Consider the following 23,048-nt stretch of genomic DNA (forward strand, 5'->3'; position numbering starts at 1 on the left):
TGCTTGTTAGAGCAGAAAGTGAGGGGAGAGGGGAGTGGAAATGAAGCGAAGAGAGGAAGGAAGAGGATGCAGGGGGAGTTTGGAGTACATAAAAAGTGTCAGAAGAATATACTGCTTTCTTCCACCCAGGCCTTTATACTGTATATATATATATATAGTGTATATATACAGTATGATATTTTGAGAAGTTTTTTAACTTGTTTTTTTCTTTATTCTTTTTCCTAATATCATGAGTATGTGAATCGCCAATGCCTTCTTTTTGTATCAGAAATGATACCATGAGAATATACCAAGTTTTTACTTGTCAAGTTTTTCATTTCATCTCAGTGTAGAAGTTAGTGTTATCAGGCATGGACAGTGTAGCACTGCTCTGTCCTCCCTCCATGCATTTAGCTGCCATGTTGAGTGACTCTGCTCTGGCTGCTTGTCAATCTGTGGCTCTTACTGCCAAAACACAAAGTATGTGAAGAGAGAGCGGGACAGACAGTGAGAAAGAGTGAAAGAGACAGAGAGTGAGAGAAAGAATGAGAAATCCATTTTATTTTGCCTGTCTTAACTTATTCACCCCTTCACCCCGTCACCCGCACTCCAACTTGGGGTTTATAAATTGTCTCTTTGATATGTAGCTCCCCAACACCCCCACTGTCTATCATATCTGCCGTTTATGAATACCCCCTTTCCCCGCATTTGAAATTTAGATGCTTAAGATGACTCAATCGTATGTGGGTGGAAATTACAGGGGCTATCTATCAGAAAAGAAGTAGGATCTTCTCTGGCTTATATCCTCAGCTCTCCTGCACTTTGAACAACAATTGGTATTCCTGTCATTGGTTTGGGGGAAAGCAAGCCCGGCAATTTCTCATTGGACAGCTGTCAGAAGCCACTGCTCCTCTATTAGCGGGCATGGAAGGTCCAGGGTTTGTCACAGTCAGGATAAAGTATTCTTTAAATTACAGCCAAACACTTTTAAAAAGTACTCATTTTGCATTTATTAAAGATTAATGGACTACATTTTTTTCATGTTTTCTTTCATGGCACACAGCCAGACTTTTTTTTAGTTACATTTAGTAAATATTTTTTTTTATCAATCTTGAGAATCATTATTTGATTTGGTGTTATTAATTAGATAGTGGGATCACATAACCTGTTTCTCAAGAATGGGGAAGTCGAAGAGACATGACAGATGGATGTAAACCCAACCGTACTGTGAATTTCCAGATTAGAAGATGTGTCAATTTTTTGCTCACTCTTTGAAGGGTGTTATTTATGGTGGGATTGGATGCTGTCAAGTCAGATTTATATTAAATTCACTGAATTGTGCCTGTTGGTCTCAAAGTTCAAAGAGCTTTTGAAACAGCCAGCTCTGTTTTCCTTGTCTCTGTCGAGCTATCTGACAGAGATGAGATGTGGTTTGAAAAGGACGTGGTCAAGGACAACAGGGCAAGGATGTGTTTCAGCAAACACTTTTACTATGCATTGTGCATGCCCTGGGCAGCTGCTTAATCATAATCTGACACACACACACAGTTTCATACCACACCTCTCTGATTTGTATGCATGTACCTGGGCGTGTGGAGCTTGTGGCTGAATGAAAGGCCAAGTAAGGCAACAGTAGACATCTACTGTATGACAGATAGTCAAGTTAATTTCCCGACAATACAAACAAAGTAATATACTGTATAAATGAACAGATCAATCTTTGTCTTTTTTAACCTATTCAGGAAGGAGTACTAACATGAAACTTGCTCTCCAGGTCTCTGGCTAAGGATTTTCTCTGAACAACATATTCTATTTAGACTATTTCGATGATATCCTGCAAACATTGTTTTAATGGGGTGGCTGAGGTTGGGCACAGAATCATGCAAGATAGGCTTTGAGCATGTTTACCCCAGGGGCATGGAGTCCTTCTTGAACGGTCGTAACCCTCTGTGCCTCCTGTAGTTATGGACATTAACTTTCATTTGTTTGTTTTAAATGAAAGTACATCCAATTTGGTATTGTTTTTGCACTAAATTGCAAAAAACACGGTCTTTCATAAAATGAGTTGTCTTGATGTACTGAAAGTGCTCTCTGACACTGATGTTATGACTTTGCCTAATTATAACACCAGTTATTTTACCATGGCAGCAACATGGATTGCCGAGTTAGTTTGTTGATTAATATGAATTTGGAATGGCAACAGGCTCCACTGTGATTACAAAGCTACCCAACCAACACTAGCTAGTACTCTGTCACTACGTCTAATTTTAATTCCAGTGGTAACACTCACACATTGTAAGTCCTTGCAAAGGTACAAAAATATACACAGAAGAACATAAACTAGTCAACCCTTCCATCATTAATGATAATAAAAGTTTGATTGCAATGTTATGGCTGAAAAGAGCTAAAGTAAATATTCACTTGCTCACATGTCTCAGTCTCAGCTCTCTCCGGGGGTTAATTGTATGTGAACCTAAGCACAGAAGCTGTGGACAGACTCTGCAAGCTTTGACAAACGCATTCGTCTTTGCTCTTACTGAGTTTCTTCAGCTGAGCTGAAGTAACAGACTCAAATGTTTCGGTGAATGGCTTTCTCCGGTGAAGTGCCATGATTTAACAGAAATCTGGAGATCTGATGAAAGTTTGTGTGCATTGAGCTGAACCGTATCAACTGCTCACTTGTCTCTTTTGATCATTTTAGTCTCTTTATTCCTAAACTGACTTCTGTTCATTTCTGTTGATAGAAATCACTGCACACATACTGTATATTATTATGATTTCTCTAACTCTGTTTCCTTTTTTAGATAAACTGTGTGACACTCATGGCCATGCCCCATTGTACTTCAGTGCTCTTGGTAAAATGTAGACATGACATAAATGAACCTTAAAACCTAGACTCTGAACTTTCACGAGTGTGCGTCATTTTGAGTGTTTAGAATGCCGCATGACTGAATTTTTTGTATGAAAAAAAGAAAGGTGCCCGTGTGTCATCCATTGTGAGTGTTCTCTTTGTCCCTCAAGAGGTCACCAAAGCTGTCAGCTACTCATCTTCCTTAAGGCCACTAAACACACGCCAGTCAATGTGTGTGAATGTCTGAGTGTCTTTGTGTAGGGCAGTTTAGGGTACATTTAGCACAAAGCAAATAGCAGTTGGAGCAGTTTGGTCAGCTGTGATTAGCTGTAGAGAAGCTGAAACATTGAAGGTGACCACAGCGGCGCCGCTAATGCCTGTGAATGTCACTGAAGCCAGGACACAAAGTTCAGTCTAAATTTGTGTCTTTGCCTCCAGAAACTTAGTATTCAAAGACTTTCCCCATGAGATCTTTTAAGGATGTATTCTAATAATACCCGCTCTGCCCTTTCACACACACACACCTAATGCCTTCTCAGACCCCAGTAACAACTGCATTAATCTTTCTCTGTGCTCCAATAGGGGTGATTTACACTGCTGGTATCCTGGACTGTGAGACGAAAGACTCTTACTGGCTTACTGTCTACGCCACAGACAGAGGGGTTACACCCCTGTCAGCTTCTATTGAAGTCTTCATCCAGGTACACTCTGCTGCCAATATTCACATTATGCTATGCATGCATAAGAGGTCTTAAACAGAAGAAACGTCTTGATTGTTGCACACAAAGATAAGCATCAGCATCAAATTCCCAATTGCAGTTTGCAGTGGGCAAGAAGTCTATGTAATTCATTTCGGTGTTGTTTTTGAAGAGGACCAATTATGATTTTCTGTATTTTCTGTGTTACGATATCTGATGTTCATATTAAAAAATGCAAAACCAAGTTTAAAAAAAATCAGGTAAACATACGCAAAAGTAATCCCTCAGGGTTCAGACTGCTCTGAACACTCGGTTCACGACGAGGTGATGTCACAGAGCACAGCAGGCCCATGAAGTACAGTGACACGCTCATCCCCTCACACAATTTGTCCATAATACCAAAAGCACCTACTAAGAGGGGAATACAGTTGATAGAAAAAAATGCATGATAATAATGGTAATAAGCAGGATATTAACCAAACAACTGGCTGTAATCTTTGCTCCCTTTTGTGCTTTTTAAAATCTAATTTGGGCTCACACATTATACAGAACAAGAAATTATCTTCGTTAATAGGTTTAGTAATTTTCTTTTCCACAACAACAATCGGATGAGGAAGGAGTCACAAGCACTGGGTGAATAATGCAAAGCTACCGTACTGGAGTTGCAGAATAAAAATAAAAAACAGGAATTGAGCATAATAGGTCTTCTTTAATAAAAAAAAAAATCCCCAAAAAATACTAGTGGGTGGGGTTGTTCGATATTTAAAACAAGTTGGGGTGGAGTATTCCTTGCTCAATGTCAAGTTAATTTATCCATTTCCTTTTACATTGTATAGCATGTATACATAGTCTTACCCCTGACGTTATGCAGTTTTAAAATATGTAACTTCTCACTTGCTGCTTTTAAAAGTATGACATTGTTTTAAAAAGTTCTGCTTACAGATTAGCTTCTCTGTATGTATCTGTCACTGATACATTTTTACAGCCTGCCAATATGTAACTGTTGACATATTTTCATGCCTTTATTGTAAATTCCTGTGGAACATCTAAAGTAACAAGTGACACCAAACAGTAGGTATGTTAAGTCTCTAGAATGCTAATTGTGCTCAGTGCTAAATCTGTAAGCAAGATATACTCTGTATGGGAAATCTCTGCTTCAGCTTCTTCTACTTTATTTGTCAGTAAGTAATCCAGTGTCTAAACACTGAAATATACACATCACTGCTACACTGCTGCTCTCCTTTCGGGAAGAAATTCAGGAGTGTATAAAAAAAAAAACAAGCAGCTTTTTCTGGCTCCAGGATATTCACGTGTGGCGGTGTGATTGGGTGCTGTACTCGCGGCCTCTTCATCACAGACAAAAATGCGGAGATTAATCAGACGCAGGTGCTTCTCATTCACCGGCGAAGCGTCTTGGCTCTCTGTGCCTCCCAGCAAATGCTCAATCAACGCTGTGTTTGCCATAAATATTCCAGATCTATGCTGTTAGAGGGGAAATTAATTTGCACTGCATTTAAAGTGTGACATCCATGACGTTTTCTGGCAAATACATTTCCAATTTATGATTGATAGAGGATCAACCCAGACCCCCATCTCTGCTGATTAACAAAGATACTAAACTGTGCAGATATAGTTTGCTCACAACAGCGTGCTGGTTTAGAGGGCTATATTTTATCAACAAGGTCTGTTGCCAATTCAGATCCAGCTCAGACACAGGTGACAGTTAAAATAGATACACACAACAATGCTTATTCAAGTGCCTTACACAACCCCTGCTTTTTCTCCCTCTCTCCTCTTTCCTGTCTCGCGTCCTCTTCTTTTTTCATCTCCTCTATTTCTCTCTTAGGTAGAAGATGTCAATGATAACGCTCCCCTCACCTCGGATCCTATTTATCACCCAGTCATCATGGAGAACTCTCCAAAGGATGTGTCAGTCATCCGTATTCAGGCGCAGGACCCTGACCTTACTGCCACGCCCAGCCGTCTGAGTTATCGAATTAGTGCGGGCAACCCGCAGAATTTCTTCACTATCAACCCAAGAACAGGTGAGACTCACCGACATGTGATCTTAAATCATTAGAATATATTGCGAGCATGATTGGTAGAATGTGGTGTACAGCACTAATTGATGATTAGTAATATATCATACTTTACAACAAAAAATGACATGTCATATTTTATCATGTACCTCATTCAACAAAATATTTGGTTTCCATAAAACAAATTAAAGAGACTTTTGAGTCCACACAGTCAAACATCCAGGATACTGATGAGTTGCCCAGCACCAAATTCATGGTGCTCTTAACTGATTATTGTCTCCAGTCTTTTTTATGGGTGTAAGTTCTTTGCAATATACTTAAGAGAATTGGTATACTTAGTTTTTAAGTAAGCCAGATTGTGTGGGTGCATATCTAAGCATGACGTATTTTACATTTGATGTGTATGGTAGCTTTTTTCAGAAAGTAAAAAAAAAAGAAGGTGTAAAGGAAAAACCAAAGCTGAAGCTGCAATTTGGAATTGGGCTTTTATTATAATACTCCCAATCTCAATAGAGATTCACCATAAGGCTTTGCCTATATATTGGATCAATACAGCATCTTAAACAGTGTGAGCTTGTGAAATGATGCCCAGATAGCCTGTGGTTGTATCTGATTGAGATTAAGTGGGACAAATACTGCATGAAAAATTAAAGTCTGTGAATGTGTAAAAATTCTCTCTGCAAAACAATACCGTCTCTGATCCATTGTCTGATTTTACTTTTCTATTTACGAGTAAAAATAATTGTCTGTGTCTGTGAATGGAACTTACTGCGTGGTAAAACTTTCTGATTAATGTCAGTTGGTAGTTCTCTCCTTATCTACGTGTATTGGGCTTTAAAGATTGGAGAATAATTTGTGAGTGTATTTTTACACTCTTGTGCTCCACAAGTTTGTCTTTGCACTCTAGTAACAGTGTCATAAAATTCAAAATACAGAAAAAACAGATGCATTCTGTTTCCTTGTCAAAACCTACAACACCCCCAACACAACTCGAGCACCAGTGAGTGCACAGACGCAGGTGTGTAACGCTGTAGTAGCAGCTAATGTAGCCTTGAGCTGTTAATCTCAAGCAGAGATGAGAAGTGGGCCACCGTGGTCTGGTAAACTTGCTTCTTTCCAGCTTCACAGCCCCAGATTTTGTGACTCTCAAACTTGTAGTCTTCAGCCCCAAATGACACTGCCATAAATTATATCGCTTCAGGCAATGTATCCGTTTTCACACAGCTCCTCTGAAGCCACAAAAGGCTTTATATGAGAAAGAGTTTCTTGCATATGCAGAAGACCTGTAAATAGACTTCAATGTTCAAAATCCTGGAATGTTGGAACTTTTTATGTAATCTCATGATTGAAATCATTTGTTCAAATTGTTTTTATACATTCTCAAAATGTTTTTTCGAATTTTGCAAATTTGTTCTGCAAACTTTGAATTTTATGTACTTGCAAAATCTTATTTAAACATTCGCATATTTGAATATCACACGATTTTTTTACAGGCTCACAAAAGATGAGTTACAGCTGCATTCTAAAAACTGAATATCATCTCACAGCATTGTGCCTGAACATTATTTCTAACTCTGAATATGTTGTGTAAAAAAAGAAGAAAAAGATAGGATCCCTGTCAAAGTCTGCCTTGATCCAATACTTTTCTAAGTCTTGGTATAACATGACAATATAAAAAAAATCTTCTCTATTTTTCAATTAATAATTGAGTCATACTGAGAACATGTCCACATTTAAAAATTAGATGAATTTCCATTATGTCTGTGCAGATTACAAACATTATAAAGGAAAAAAAAAGTCTGATGTCAGTTTGACTGCCAAGTTTGAAGTCTAGGGATGTCCCCATGCATTCTCAGTGCAAGCTTTGCTCCATTAACAAATTATTGAGGAGGTGAAATGTTTTATTCAAATCCTGAGGGGAAAAAAAGAGACAACATTGTGAAATCTTTGCTATTGCTGCCCTAGATTAGGTTATGACTGTTTTAACAGACAACAAAAGGAAAATGTGAACTTTTCAGCTGTTGTAATGACCAGTATTCTGATTCTAAGAAATGTCAATATAATGATCAAAAAGCGATGGCACTATTATCAAGCTTGTGGTAGGAGGAATTCAATAATGGTATACTGTTGCATGCTCGCTGTGTTTATATATCAAAGCAGTGCTTCCACTTGCCATCCTCTGCTCCTCTTTGAATCTTCTATTGTGCATTATGGCTATAGTATTGACACTATGTAGGGATGCCGACTGGGCTGAACAAGCGTGAGAGTGGTAGTATTGATCCCAATAGATACATGCTGATCCTAACACACTCACTGATATGTAAACTGTACTTACCACACAACGATTCTCACCACCTTTTACCCGTGATAATGAGTCAGTGTGTCTGTTTTAATGCATCAATCTGATGTGTTAATGCAGGTACAAAATTTTATTAAATTGATTTGTTTTCCAGCAGAACAGAACACCCATCCAACAGCTGTGTCTATGAATAGTGTGTGTGTGTGTGTGTGTGTGTGTGTGTGTGTGTGTGTGTGTGTGTGTGTGTGTGTGTGTGTGTGTGTGTGTGTGTGTGTGTGTGTGTGTGTGTGTGTGTGTGTGTGTGTGTGTGTGTGTGTGCGTGTTAAAGGGAGAAGAAAGAGACTGCGTGACAATGTAATCAATTGATTAATTAGTTACAGCACCGTATTAGAAAGGGCAGTTCTGTTGGAATGAGTCCATGACGCCATAACCAGAACACACAGCTGTATAAAAATAATTTGCTGTTGTGTGCATGACAGGGCATTTGTGTGTGCGTATGTGAGTTGTATTTTTGTGGTGTCTGTTTGTGTGTCAGAGGGGAGAGTTTTCTGCCATCTGAGCCCTGCTGTCTGTCTCTCTCAAACAGCCACAGTATTTTGTTATTTGTTAGTCATTCATTTTATACCAGGGAACTCATATTGATGATGACATTGTTCAGACTGTGATATATGACCTTTTTCTACAATACTGAGAAATTGTTTCAAGAAATATTTTTTCTCAAAGGAAACACTGGGTTCTTTTAGAGGCCCGATAAATATTTTCAAAACTGCGTTTGTTTTGTGGATGTATCTACTCTGCAGTTTGATAAAAGCATTGTCACAAGGTATGAATTTGAATGCATCATTACCACAATTTTCCTAATATTGACTGATAGCACCAGTCTGTTAGTCTGGTAACAAGACATGGATGAGTGGGAGATTTGTTCAGTATGAATCACTCCTCACTGTTTACCCAGTCAGAAACTTTCCATGTACCAGAACGATTTCATTGGATGAATAAACAAAATGCAGTTGATTGATTTGCCCTCATGAAGCGGGCGTCAGCGACACGACGATCTGAACTGCTGAAAAAACGTCTTCAAGTTTTGGATTATTTTTCAAAACTAGGTTTGTGGTGGTTCAAAGTAATACATTTTTCAAATTCACTCTGAAAGTGTCAATTTGATGGGTTCCCAAATTCCCAAAATGTATTGAAGCAGAAGTTTGAATGAGTGCAAAGTAAACTGTAGATGTGCTGTGACAGCTTACAGTGCTGCTTGTTGGTTTCTGGCTGTGAGTGAAGCCTATTACTCCTTTGGGGAAGAAAACAGAACAGATAAGTGTTGACACAGGGTGTTAGATCGGACGCTTCTTGTAACAGCATGCATGTTTGCAGAGAGCTGTCATGGAGTCACTGTGTGACCTTTTTTTTTTACAACCCTCTATTATATTGATTTGATTTTGTTGTAGCAGGACACTTGTACACATTTGGGTCAATGACTGATCTTCTTTTGGTTTATTACAAGACATATGGATACATAATATGTATTCATACCATATCACCCACATTGCACGAATATACAGTATATCAGCTGCAAATGCATGCCAGTTGCAAACATGAAAATACAACTCAATACAAGATGAAAGAGTAGAATTTAAAAGAGAAATTCCCTGAAGGGGAAAGCAGAACTTTCCAAAGCTAAAATCATGACACTCTCTCCTACCACCTGCACCACTGAATTCACAGAAATCTAGCAATGTGAATTTTTTGCTGCACAACTTTCAAGAGATATTATATCGAGCAATGGAAGCAACCATTCCACTTTAAATAATGTGTTGCATTTGGTTTCCATCACAAGCTATCTTTTTAGTTTTTGCTGCTACAAGACCGGCTAACCACATTCACTTCTGTGATATTCTGTGATGTCACTAAATAACTTAAGGCAACAATGAGTTTACCAATAATAACAGAAAGAGTACTACAAATAGTTTTACATTTTGACATTATTTGACACATGATATGTATCAAATTTCCTGGTTTGCCATTGAAACAAAATGTACTTAGTGTAAGTTAAAATCTCTAAATGAATTTGTAATGACTCATTGGATGGTCTTGCTTTCTATTTCTCCCAACCAGAAAAGGAAGGTGTCCTCGTGAAGATATCGGTATTTTGCTGTTTCAGTATTCATGATCAACAATAACTAAAAACCTGATTTAGAAATCTCACGTTTGAATTTTTTTATGTTGCTCCAGTTAGAAAATAAATGGAAGCTTATGTGGCTATAAAAATCAGGCTGTGAATTTACGTTAGTATAATGATTTGCGACAGGCAACTGGACCCTTATATAAATTGTGTGTGTGAAGGTATGGGTAGGGATTTTTTAATTATTTTTTCCTTTGTCCAATTAAAGCAGAGTATTGTCCAACTGCAGATGTGTTGTGAGCTGTAGATCATTGATTTTTATCAGAGTTGTTACGGGCATTGTGAAGCAGCACCACCTCCCCCTTCCAGTCTCTCTCCTGCAGCTTGTGACCGCTGCTCTAGATTCACTCCTAATTTGCTTAATTGAAGTTAGACTGCGTAACAAGCTCAAGGTGACACTGTGATAGTGCAAGTATCGGAATGTGTGTAAGTGCATGTGTGTGTTTATGTGCACCATGATTCTAGTCTAACCATTGAGTGTTGACTGTAGAGTATTTTAAGCACCCAAAATAATCCCACTTCACTGCATGCCTCATTAAACTGAAACAAAAACAATATTACTACTGAAGCACATTTACTTTAATCATTCCACATACAAATCCCCTCAGAAATTATTTGAATAGACACGCATACTTTTGTGTTGTCTTTCATGTATTTGGATGTCTTTAGTTGCACATGCAGTTACTCTCGGATTATTTGCAGACTATGGGTGCTTGCTGTGAATGAAAACAAGAATGCTACTACAAATGCTTCTAAAACAATGACAAGGTAGTACTATTTTAATGCTTGTATGAATGCATTTTTTTCTGTCCATTTGTATTTGTGTGTTGGGATAAAAAAAAAAGATGTACCAATTTCACTCTGTTTTGATGGTTTTATAAGATGTTAAACAGTACAACATGGATTGTGAGCATAAACTTTCATTTGTTTTGAAAAACAAAAGTCAATATTCAGTATTCTAATCGACCGAATCTGCGTATGCATTAATGCAAGCAATTCTTGCAGTTGTACAATGACAGTGAACTGACAAAATACAAAAACGCTCAAATCAAAAGGGCGACTAAAGATTTTCTAGGCTGAATGGAGCCATCGTTGTCTCTGATTTCCAGTGCAGCTTACAGGAGTGTGTCAAACTATCTAACCATCGTCTGAATAATGTGGTCCAATCAAAGCTATTATCAAAGGCCTAGCTCTGTTCCCTCTGTCCTGGTGGCTTGCTGGCCAACTGTGACCCTCAGTGATACAGTGCCATATGAACATGTGCCAAATGGGATTGCCTCTGCCAGGGCTGCGGGCTATAGTTTTTGGAGCAATATGTGTGTACGTGGGTGTACACATGCATGCACTCATTCATTGTCATAGTGAATGTAATTGCAAAGGATTTCTGCTTGGTAAATTATATACAAGTTTAAACATAGGAGTAAGTGATGATAAAGAAACACCAGCAGCAGTTCTTTATTGTCTCTGCAAATTTGTGTTCATGTTATCTCAAGTTTGTTTTTTGTTTTTTAATGATTTTTAGGTCAAATCACAACAACTTCAAGGAAACTGGACAGAGAACAACAAGCAGAGCACTTTTTAGAGGTACAGTAAAACCAGTGTCCACAAGTTTATCGTATTATTATTTATCTGGGCCTGCCACCTACCTCAGCCCACTTTTAACAAAGACAGGGTGGAGGACAACCGTGGCAGGCCCTCAAGGCTCCATAAACTGTGATGAATGGCTGTAGTTTTGGGTCCCTGGTTTTGAATTTTCTAAATGTAATCATTCATCATTGGTTATCTTCTCCACTCAGGATGGGAACAGGGAGGAGAGGAGTTGCTCTGCCCAGCATTTGATAAGTGCAGACACTGGGCATACAGATAGCTTTGTGATTACTATTTCTGTTGCTCCTGCTGCTCTGCATGCAGATGAACCTGATAATCAGAGATTCTTGACTTTAGAGACATGAGCAAACTTTTATTTCCCAATACTTTCCTTACAACTTATTAAATGCTGTTGAATCTACAAGCACTTCACCCTTCTACAAAATGGAATGAGATAACCTGCAGCTGACCCACAGTATTGCAGCTTGGTGTTTTTATATTGTATCGTATGTCTGCCAATTGACTTGTCTGGACTTGTGCTGCTTTGTTTAGCTCCAGTACTTAATAAGAACCGAGCATATGACAACACACCACAAAATGAAAACAGTAAATGCCGTAGAGAGAAGCTTGCATCAGTGACATATTCTATTCACATCTAAAAGCAGTTTAAAATTGGGGGTAGAGAAGTCTTTGTTGTCACATCGTCCTGTCTTGTGATTTCAATAGGAATGCCAGTCCATGCATGCCACCCACTGCTCCAGCTGCCAGCCTCTGCTGCCTGTTTGTAATTAATAGTCTAGTGAGCAGTCAGGCTAGCAGCAGTGGTGTTCACCCCTATCTGATCCAATTGATCAGTGATCAGACCTCTGCCTCTGCCTCCAGGGGATCAATAATACAAAGAGATTTCCCGTGAGCTCAGCCCCACGTGGCTCTGCACTCCACAGTGGTAGCCGCAGCGTGCAAGGGCGATTTAAGATCTCAATAAATGTATGCACTCACAATGAAAATCCAACACATATGACAAAACATGTTTTTGTCTTATGATGCAATTAAGGTGCTCTGCATTATGATGCAATGTTTCCTTGTGTAGACACCAAGAAGAATGTTAATGGTTAATAGGCATCCAAATGGATGATTGGTCAACAGACAGTGATGCATCTTTGTGACAACCTGATATGTTCTTTTTTGTGTGTATGCTCGTATGTTTGCATGATTTCCTCAGGTCACAGTAATAGATGGCCCAGTGACCACCCGCCAGTCTACAGTGTGGGTCATAGTTCACATCGACGATGAGAACGACAACCCGCCCACCTTTCCAGAGGTCACCTACCGCATCAGCTTGCCCGAGCGAGACCGTAACAAACGGGGTGAACCTGTCTACCGAGTCTTTGCCTATGACCGTGACCTTGGAGCCAATGGCAACATAACCTACAGCATTATCGATGGGAATAATGATGAAAAGTTCAATATTGACCCGAGGACTGGTATGGTGTCATCAAAGAAGATGGTGATGGCGGGCAGCTACGATATCCTCACAGTGAGTTTCATATCTCAAAATTAAAACCTGATCCTTTTTCCCATATTTTTAAGTAGGACACCTACATCCGCCTGCTCTCATTCGCTTTACAGGTGAGGCACAGTTCCCCTCAAACAATCCTAATGAACCAAGTCTCTGAAAGAGGCAGTGAAATCTCACTGGAGACCTGGCTTGATGAAACGGATAGACAGATTGCATTAAAATTTCCACACCAAAAGAGTGTGGTGACCATAGGGTGCACATAAAAATGGAGGAAGTCCCTGGGTCTTAGAAGCGAAGAAGTGCCTTAAACTGCAATACTACTGAGGGTCACTAAGGGCTGGCCACAAAAAAAATCTCCAATAGACTCCCATTTAAAACCGTCAATGAAGCACTAGGTCACAACATTTTTTCCATAAGTCATTATGATGATGTTCCCACCCCACCCGCTAGCTCCACCCTCAATTCCAAATAATTATCACATGTAAGTCCTGGCTTTAAAACAGCAGTTCACAAATCAATAGGTGACGTCACAGTGGGTTGCCGCTTGGTTGTGATACGTAAATGTAAATGCAATAAACCGGGGTCACTCTAATAGCAGTCAAATATTGTCCATTTTACAGCAGGTTTCTTTATTATTAAAATGTCAAAGGGCTGTTTTCATTTTCAAGTTGTTTTCAAAATTGCATTTTTTATTTCAACTGACTTAAATATTGCTTAAATAAATGGAACATCAGGTTACATTGTTTTTTATTGCATTTTAATTTTTAAATATGAATTAACATTTGAATGTTGACCACTGACCAGCGGGGTACGACTTTGAAATTTAACTGTCAAACAGCTTTTCCATTTTCATTTTAAGATGGTTCCAAAATACAAGTATATGTAAATGAAAATGAAAATTGGATTATAGTTTTTTCAATTTAATTTTTACTCAAATAACACAAACACGTGCTAAAATTATAATACTATTGTGGAATTACATTTTCAAGTTTACATTATCATGTTATTATAATGCAAGGCTTCTGTATTTTTTAGGCACGATGCTCCTCTCTTTCTACTTCTTGATTGCTGCTTTTCAAAATTCCTCACGTAAAAATCATAGCCAGTTGGTGTTCAGTTAATTTATGGGGCTCTGCTCTCATGCAAAGTTGGCAGGAGCAAACATGGTCACATTGCCATTTTTCATCAGGCACCAGCTCAGGTATTTGAGTTTGCACACTTTTCCATGGCCAATGTATGAGTAGCACAGTTGTGTTTATGCGCATCAGGTGGCACACGACATCTTTGATATTCTGGCACATAATGGGAGTTGTGTTTACCCCGCTCAGACTTTGTCTAATCCCAAACACCGGGCACAAATAGCGGATTTTGTGGCTTTGTTTGTGTACAATCCTGCTTACATCCCTCTTATATGTGCACTGCACACACCTAATTTTAATTACAGTATATATCTGACTCACAGATTAGCTGGTCGTACCCATGTACTGGCAGGTTTATTCCTGAGTTTGCACTTAGTTTCAGAGAAAAAGAGCTCATAGTTGAAAAGCAAAAGCATCACACTAATCTTCTCCTCTCTGAGTACATTATTTGGCACAATGGATAACATGACATGCTTTTAAAATACAACACATTGTTTAAGACTACACCAGTGGTTTCAGATCCTGTTTGCTTCTGCTGTCTTACAAAAAGAAGTGTGTAGTAGTGGTCACATTTTAGATGTCTGAGTTTTTAACAGCTCCACTAAATAGTAATTTCGCACTCTAGACTTGTCACATAGTTTCATTTCAAAAGATGTTGAAATGATACCATATCTCTGCAGCAGTATCTCACCAAAAATCAAAGAGTAGAGAAAGATTATATACAAAACAGATTATAAAGTAGTTTAAACTAGCTCCACCTCCAGCAGCTACAACAGCAACATGCTGCTTACACACAATCTGATGATGTCATATAACAAATCAGTCAAAGGGACAAAATCGGTGCTTTTGCTTTATTACTTTAACTACATTGTATTGATAACATTTAGGTAGTTATACTTAACTAGGATTTTTCATACAGGACTTCTACTTGTCATGGAGTATTTTTACATTGCTGTATTGTTACTTTTATCAGAGTAAAGGATCTAAATACTTCTTCCACCACTGCAATTACCTTTCATATAGATTCCTTCATCAATTTAGTTGATTAATTTTAGTTAAATGTATTCCTGTTGGGTGTGTGAAAGGCATAGCAATCTTATTGAAGTCAGACAGGGACTTTGATCCCATTAAACTGTAATTTTTGAGGTGAAATTCTGAGGTTATCCAAATAATATTTATGGATGGGATGTTGTTGCTGAGGTGTGGGTGTAGTCAATGTACTGTACGTGCAGTGTCAGCATAGAGATGAGTATAGATCATCAGTGTAGTTTTGACAGTCTGTGAAGTGGGGAGACCAGAATTCTAATGTACTCACAATGTTTGCTCAGCCTGAATATATAAATATTAACACCAGATCAATTACTGGTAAATCGGCTTCCTTGTGAAATCTACTGTTAGCTACAGGATGTGTCTGCTGAATGTCTGGTTTCTCATTATTGTTCCTTGTTCTAGATAAAAGCAGAGGACAGTGGGGAATCTCCATTATGGTCTACTGTCAAACTCCACGTAGAGTGGATTCGTAAACCTGTCCCCTCAACGCTGCCCCTACTGTTCACCCAGAGGTACTACAATTTCTCTATTCCGGAGACAACTGCTGTTGCTCAGCCGGTGGGAGTGGTGGCTGTGAGCCAGTCCAGTACACCTGTCTGGTTCAGCATCATCGGTAAGAAAATGAATGTTCACTACTAAACTAACAGACTGAAGAATGAGCAGAATTTTCTTTCGTTAGTCAAAAACAAAACAAAATTCCTGGTCACACTAGCAAAAAGTAACAACTCATTATTTCTCTTACTGATATTTTAATTGCACTACTATCCCAAACTTTTAAAAAGTTTGAAATTGAAAAAGTTTTGTCAGCACTTGTGATGAAACAAGGTCAGGTTACCTCGATTTGACCTAAAGGGATGAATAAATAGTTTTATATTTCACTGAATTGATATACCCATCTACATTGGTTAAGTATTATGATTATACTTTTGAGCGATATCATTAGGTCTTTTGAGTCAGGCCAATCAGGAATGAGCCAGGAACACTGGAGGTGATGCATTTCACACTATATTGTGAAAAAGTCTGGAGATGTTACATTGTTTAATTCAAAGTGATGATGACTTCCAAAATAATCTGTAACTAGGATGTGTTTCACTTGATTTTTGTTAACTCTCACGGCTGGACAGCTACTGCTTTTTTTAAATTTATGTTTTTTAGAAAACTACTTGTTGTTGATTTTTCTTTGTTGAATCAGAATTCGCTAGGTAAAATTAAAATACCATTAGTGCCACAAAAGAGAATTGTTTATACAAAACATTTAACTTCTTTATGGTTTATTTGGCCTAACTCATCAAATGAAGACCAATGAAAGAATGGCTTCTCCTGCTGCTCTGGCTCTGGTGAAAACAATCTTCTCTTCACATGTCTGCCTATTTAAAAAAAACAAAGGGAGCTCTACCTTGCCCTTTCATTCAGGCCTATGAAAGAATAATTACTGATTAGCTCATTATTTAATTGCTTCTCCACAGTTCGAAAAAAAAAATCTGTGTAAAGTAGAAATTGTTGAAGTGGTGTTTGAACGGACCCAAATGCACACACAGCAGATTACTTGCTGTCAGGTTTATTCTCAAAACAGAACAGGTGAATAGTCCAAGGGATTGTACGTGAGCACAGAGGCAAGTCCAAAATGGCTGTAAGCCAACAACTACCGACCCGGGATCGTTCCAGGGCCGGGGCAGGAACTCTGGCAGAGTCTGGAGGCAGAGAAGGTACCTGAGATCTGTGCAGGCTGGTGAGAGTGTCCCCGTAATTCTCACCAGAGCTGAGGCAGTCGGGTCCAAGCTGGCTAGTGAGCACGTCCCCGCGCTCCACACCGGGCAGCGTGGGTTTGGGCAGAACCGCAGTGGCAGAAGGCAGGCAGACAGGGGTACTCCGAGGACCGACGCTGAACAGGCGGGTTGCATACCTGATGATCTCTGTGGACCGACACAGGACAGCGGGCCGGGTGAACTGTGTGGTTTCCCGTGGACCGACACAGGATTGCCAAGACATGCTAACTGGTGATCTCCGAGGAGCGACACAGACTTGTTGGCCAGGGCGGTAGACAGGAGCTGGAACACAGCGACCATCCGCCAGGCATTTGTTCTGGTCCTTGGTTCGGAAGAGAGCGACCCAAGTGTTCCTCCACATCCTCCTACTGCGCCGTAGGTTGCGCTGCACCAAGGGAACAGCGATCTCAGCCTCCTGGTTGGGGAACAACAGAGGCTGGTAACCGAGGGAGGCCTCAAAGGGCGAGAGTCTGGTGGCGGAGGAGGTGTGGTAGTTGTGGGCATATGGGAATAGAGAGCTCCATGACGATGGGTTGGAGGCTGTAATTCAGCAGAGGGTGGCTTCCAGCTCCTGTTTCAGCCTCTCACTGGAGCACCCAGGAGCTGACGGTAGGGGGAACAAACAGACGATTTGGCTGTCCCCCTCCGGGATCTGGCTGAGAGCGGTGGGCCTCCAGAACTGCGGACTCCACCTCCAAGGTGAGGGTCCCGAGCACACAGGAGGATGGGACGATGGTGTCAGTGGCAGTGTGTTTGTCGTCTGGAGCCAACTGGCGGGACAGGGCATTGTCAGAGGCAAGTCCAGAATGGCTGTAAGCCAACAACAGTCACCACCGACCCGGGATCCTTCCAGGCTCGGGGCAGGAACTCTGGCAGAGTCCAGAGGCGGAGAAAGTGCCTGAGACCTGTGCAGGCTTGTAAGAGTGTCCCTGTAATTCTCACCGGAGCTGAGGCAGGCAGGTCTAAGCCGGGCACTGCGGGTTCGGGCGGAACCGCAGTGGCGGCAGGCAGGCAGACAGGGGTCTCCGAGGACTGAGGGGGGGCTGGATACTACGGTAGATAGAAACGGAATTGCAGAACAAGCAAACAGACTAACTGAACTGCAGCGTCGTGCTAGGTGAGATGATCGGACGGACTGACGCAGGTGGAGTGCAAGACCAGAGTTGATATACTGCCAGGTGGTGACTACTGGAATGAGAACCAGCTGTGCCAGCTGAATGAGGTGTGTTAGTGTGAGGTGACTGGAGATGGGCAGTGGAATGAATCCACACCCTCCAGACACAGACCAAAACATAGAACACATGACAGACAAAAACAAACAGGGGAGGGAACAGGAAAAATGAGGAAAAGGGTGATCGGGGAAACACAGTGAAAGACAAACAGGGACAGGCGGAGATCCTGACAGAAATAGATGAGTTTTTTGTTCCACAGAAAAATGCGTTATTAACTACCTAGCCAAAATTGAATGATTAAAAACATGGACAAGTATATTACAGTAGGTTACAAAATTGTGAGAAAATAAGCAGCAGTCCCTGCTCTCAAACGCTGGGGGCATGTCCACTGAAGGTTCTGAAACCGGTATGGGATCAGAGCCGCCACTCAAGTGTCACTACAATAAGTCCAATAAAGCTTCCTCAGGCAGCTTTATTGGACTTGTTCAACCGTACATGTGAGCCACCAGAGCCAGACACTGACCTTCCGAGAATCAACCTTGTTCCTCTCAGTCTGCAGCAGAATGTTAATGTTTTTCATTTGGGCAAGTTAGCAGCATATATTACTAATTAATTAGCGCAACCGAGCTAAATAAAGTTAGATCTATCAATGAATAACAACGAATTTTGTCACAAAACCTAAAATTATAATTTCATTAAAAACAAATCTCTCCGATTTTCTTTATACTGACTTTAATTGAAAAATGTGTAGATTATCAGTTGATTATTATTTTTTAGTCACACATATAATACAGTAAGATAACAAAAATGCAAGAGAGTTGTTGTTCTGTTCCACTCTGTTGATATTAGCAGAGTAATTGTACAGGACAAGTTCATTAATATTTCAAAAAATGTTTCCACACAAAGTAAAAGCAGAGAGATGATTCTTTTAAGAACTGGACTTTCTGTACATACCCGTGCTTAACTTTTCCGAAGAAAAAACATTTACATTTCTTAATGACACCGAGAAATGTGAAAGATGTCAAGAGGTCAATTTTGCAGTGCTGTATATAGATGATCCAGACCTTTGATCACAAGAATCTCTTTTCTTCATAAATATTGAAAATCTCTTTTTTCTCTCTCTCACCGTTCAGGCGGACGGCTTGCCAGAGAAATGTTCTACATTCCGCAGAATGCATGTGGGAGAAACTGCTCACTTGACACAGGTCTGGTCAAAGCTAATTCTGCCACAACTCTTCCTCAAATGCCTCAGGTTTGAAGGAATTCAGGAAATGAAGCACACAGCACCATGACCTTGTTTAGCCCAAGGCACTATTGATTGATCTGAGTTTGAAAAAAAGATTCTCACACAGCTCCACACAAACAGCACTGGTTTGTTATCGCTGCCCAGGCAGGACAGGTTTATGTCGTTAGTTCAGCTACAATGCTGCTACTTTGAAAAGTAAATGCAGATGGGTTGTTATACAATTTTTCTTGAACTGAAATGCTCCCACTTCCAAGAGAATTTCTAAATGAAAGCATATTTTAGAAAAAAAAAAAAACTGGCTATGTTATAATGTTAAGGCTAATGTGACACTAAGGGTCGACTCTGAGTGTATCTCATGATCCTTCTGCAGCTACAGATAAACCTTAAAAGGTCCATCATCATTATTTCAAATGAAATATAATGTTAGAGGCATCACTCTTACAGTAGTGATACACCTACAGAGAATCCACACCCAAATCTGCAGTTCCTCCTCAGCTAGGGGCTTTATAAAGGTTCAGCCCATTGTTTAGCTGTGTAGGCCACACCATTACTGTTTTGGATCTCTCTCACTGATCTCATGTCATTTTCAGCCAGGGCAGACAGCTGTTTTTAGCAAAAAACATCTATAAAAATCCAGACAAGATTTACACAGTGGAGCATTTTGCAACTTAAGAGGCAGATATTTCAGTCAGAAGTTGGTCGAGACAAACGTCAGAGCTAAAAAAAAAGAGTGAATATTGCATTAACATTTGCCATGTGGCCAGAAACACGACTGGCAGATGAATGGCATTGTTGCTCCATAATTTCCAGGTGTGTAAGTAAACAAGTATGTGATAACATGTTCACTTCATCAACTTACATATTATTATGTTATTATTTTGTTCAACTGTTTTTCTTTCCAACAAAAAAAAATTGTATTTCAGGTTTTACATATTTATTACTAGAGTAGGGAAAAAAGACAGGTATACTTCTCTTTGTTGCTTATAACTGAAGTAGTTACATCAAGTTACATTTCTCTCTCACTTCTCCCCAGAGATCAATTTCAGGATATATCCGTATTTCTGGGGATGTGTGTGTGTCAAGTTGTTCATATGCATCTTTTGAGTATGCTGCTAGAATATGTGATGAAAACAGTTGAGGGATTGCTCATCTAAATTGTCTGCTTATCTGCTGACAGCAATCAAGGCTGTTTTCTTAAAATAGGGCACAAAGTAGGTAACTTAGGTGTAAAATGTTTAAAAATAAACAGATATTATTGCCTTATTAACATAATTTAAATAACAGATTTACTGTATGTGCATGCACGCACTTACAATACACCTAATTACCTGTTCAGATTTTGCATCAGTGTCTTTGTTCAATACAGAGTCAACCAAAAACTGTGAAACATGATCAAATGCCCAGAAAGCACCTAATAGACAGGAGAGAAACATAATACTTACTTAAGAGACGACATACTGTGACTTTTGTTTTTCTGTAAGCTGTGAGATTGATCCCTCATACTATATTATTGACCAATCTCTCCTACAGAAATAAAGAAAAAAAAAGAAAGAAAGAAAGTGCGAGTCCCTGTGGTTTGCTCCCACTCAACACGCATCAGTGACTCTGTGAAAAATGCCCAATCAGTATTCATATGCTGAGGGGAGCTCAAGCTCCCAGATATCTCTTGAGAGAAGCTAGAATGAGACGAGGGATGGCACTGAATACCTAACACATATCAGTCCTCTCCCTCACTTTAATCAAACATTAAGCTTCTAAACTGTACACTCACCGCCTGTGGAAAAGACCCGGCTGCAGGTTTTTGATCTCTGAGATGGGTTGTGTTTTGGAGTGATAAGACAGATGTTTGTGTGGCTGTTAACACCTCTCAGGCTGCCAAGTGGGTTCGGTGCAACATCACATTGCATTTCAGTTCATTTTATTTCACAGACCCTCCAGCTCCAGACCAAGGCACCTGGCCAAAACAATTACATAGTAATAACTTAGAGCACCTGAGTTTAGCACGCAATGTGAATGCTAAATGACTGACACTCTGTGTGTATGTGTGTGTGATTCCAGGGAGCTTTGACATGCAGTTTGACCTTCAAGTGGGGGTGGGGACTCTAGTCGTGGCCAAGCCACTGGATGCAGAGGTGCAGTCTGTGTACAACATGACCATACAGGTGACAGATGGGACCAAATTTGCCACAGCACAGGTACAGCCATTTTGCATTTGTTGTGCACTGCCACAGCCTCTTATACACTCCAGACCCACATCAAATTAGATTATTGTAACATCTTTGCAAGCTGTTTACTTTTAGCTTTCCTTCCTACACTTACCCTCCCTTTTTCTGAAATTATGTCTTGCTGACTATGAAATGTGCTTTTTTGTTGCTCTGTTTTTGAGTATTCCCTGTGCTCCTGTTGTTTTGGCTGGCCTACTAGATTTCTTTTGTAAGGTAAATCCTTGATGTCAGTGGATTAATAGGATTACCCTCAGAAAATAAAGGTCAAGTGTATTTATATTTACAAAAGTGCCCACATCTCTTATGGGTGAGACACTGTCTGGCATAGAAAAGTACCATAAATACTCCTTTGCCTTAGTATAAAAACTGTTTCAGTGGTCACTTTGCAAATGAAAAATTCAAGGGGAGCCCTACTCTACACCAAGTATTATCAGTCACTATTTCTTCATCAGTGCTCTTGCATCTAGCAATAATATACTGTGCACTAAACTTGCTGACTCTGGAATTTTTAACTCCATCTCTGTCACTCAGGTGTTCATCCGGATACAAGACAGCAACGACAACCCTCCAGTTTTCTCCCAGCCGGCATATGATATCAGTGTGTCTGAGGATGTACCAGTTGACATGGAGCTACTGCGGGTCAGAGCGTCAGACATGGATGAGCGTGCCCGTCTGAGCTTCTCCATCTATGGCAGTGTAGACCCAGCCAGTATGAGACTGTTCAGGGTCAATCCAGGCACGGGAGTTGTCTACACTGCAGACAGGCTGGACTACGAGGCCAGAACACAACACATCCTCACTATTATGGTGAGAAGGGAGACATGGGAGAAATTCCTTTTTCTCTGTGTGTGCTTGGCTGTGAGTCTCTGTGTGTGTATATGTGCTCTCTACTAAATGAGACTCCCCTTGGCAACTGTGTCTGGCTGACTTAATTTGAACTGATTTCGTTCAATTATCGCCTCATACAACTCTATCCATATTCATCTCTTCTTTCACGCATTGCTGCTCCAGGTCAAGGATCAGGAATTTCCTTTTAACCGTGACCTGGCTCGTATCCTGGTGGCAGTGGAAGACTCCAACGATAACATCCCCTACTTCACCAGCACAGTGTACGATGCTATGGCCTATGAAACGTCCCTCCCAGACACCCCTGTACTGCAGGTGACAGCTCTGGACAAAGATAATGGGATTAATGGGCAACTCACCTATTCTATGGAAGCAGGTGTGGTTCAATCTCAAAGAAAACTAATATTATTATGTGTCTCTTTTCATCTGTTTTAAACACTTATGACTCAA

General features: G+C 40.1%; 1 protein-coding gene across 1 annotated transcript in view; it reads left to right on the forward strand.

The window, feature by feature from the left end:
* Positions 1–23,048, forward strand: part of LOC138196005 (protocadherin Fat 3) — a 67,130-nt gene that overhangs the window by 6,913 nt on the left and 37,169 nt on the right. Inside the window, exons 5-13 of the mRNA XM_069145661.1 lie at positions 3,413–3,531; positions 5,375–5,573; positions 11,571–11,632; positions 12,858–13,172; positions 15,746–15,956; positions 19,415–19,486; positions 21,586–21,722; positions 22,284–22,559; positions 22,764–22,974. Coding sequence (XP_069001762.1) covers positions 3,413–3,531; positions 5,375–5,573; positions 11,571–11,632; positions 12,858–13,172; positions 15,746–15,956; positions 19,415–19,486; positions 21,586–21,722; positions 22,284–22,559; positions 22,764–22,974 — 1,602 coding nt within the window. The remainder of the gene's footprint in view (positions 1–3,412; positions 3,532–5,374; positions 5,574–11,570; positions 11,633–12,857; positions 13,173–15,745; positions 15,957–19,414; positions 19,487–21,585; positions 21,723–22,283; positions 22,560–22,763; positions 22,975–23,048) is intronic.

The sequence above is a fragment of the Embiotoca jacksoni genome, unplaced genomic scaffold (genome assembly GCF_022577435.1).
Source record: "Embiotoca jacksoni isolate LCO1_2020_lvr unplaced genomic scaffold, fEmbJac1.0.p SCAF_13, whole genome shotgun sequence".
In the NCBI taxonomy this organism is placed as follows: Eukaryota; Metazoa; Chordata; class Actinopteri; family Embiotocidae; genus Embiotoca; species Embiotoca jacksoni.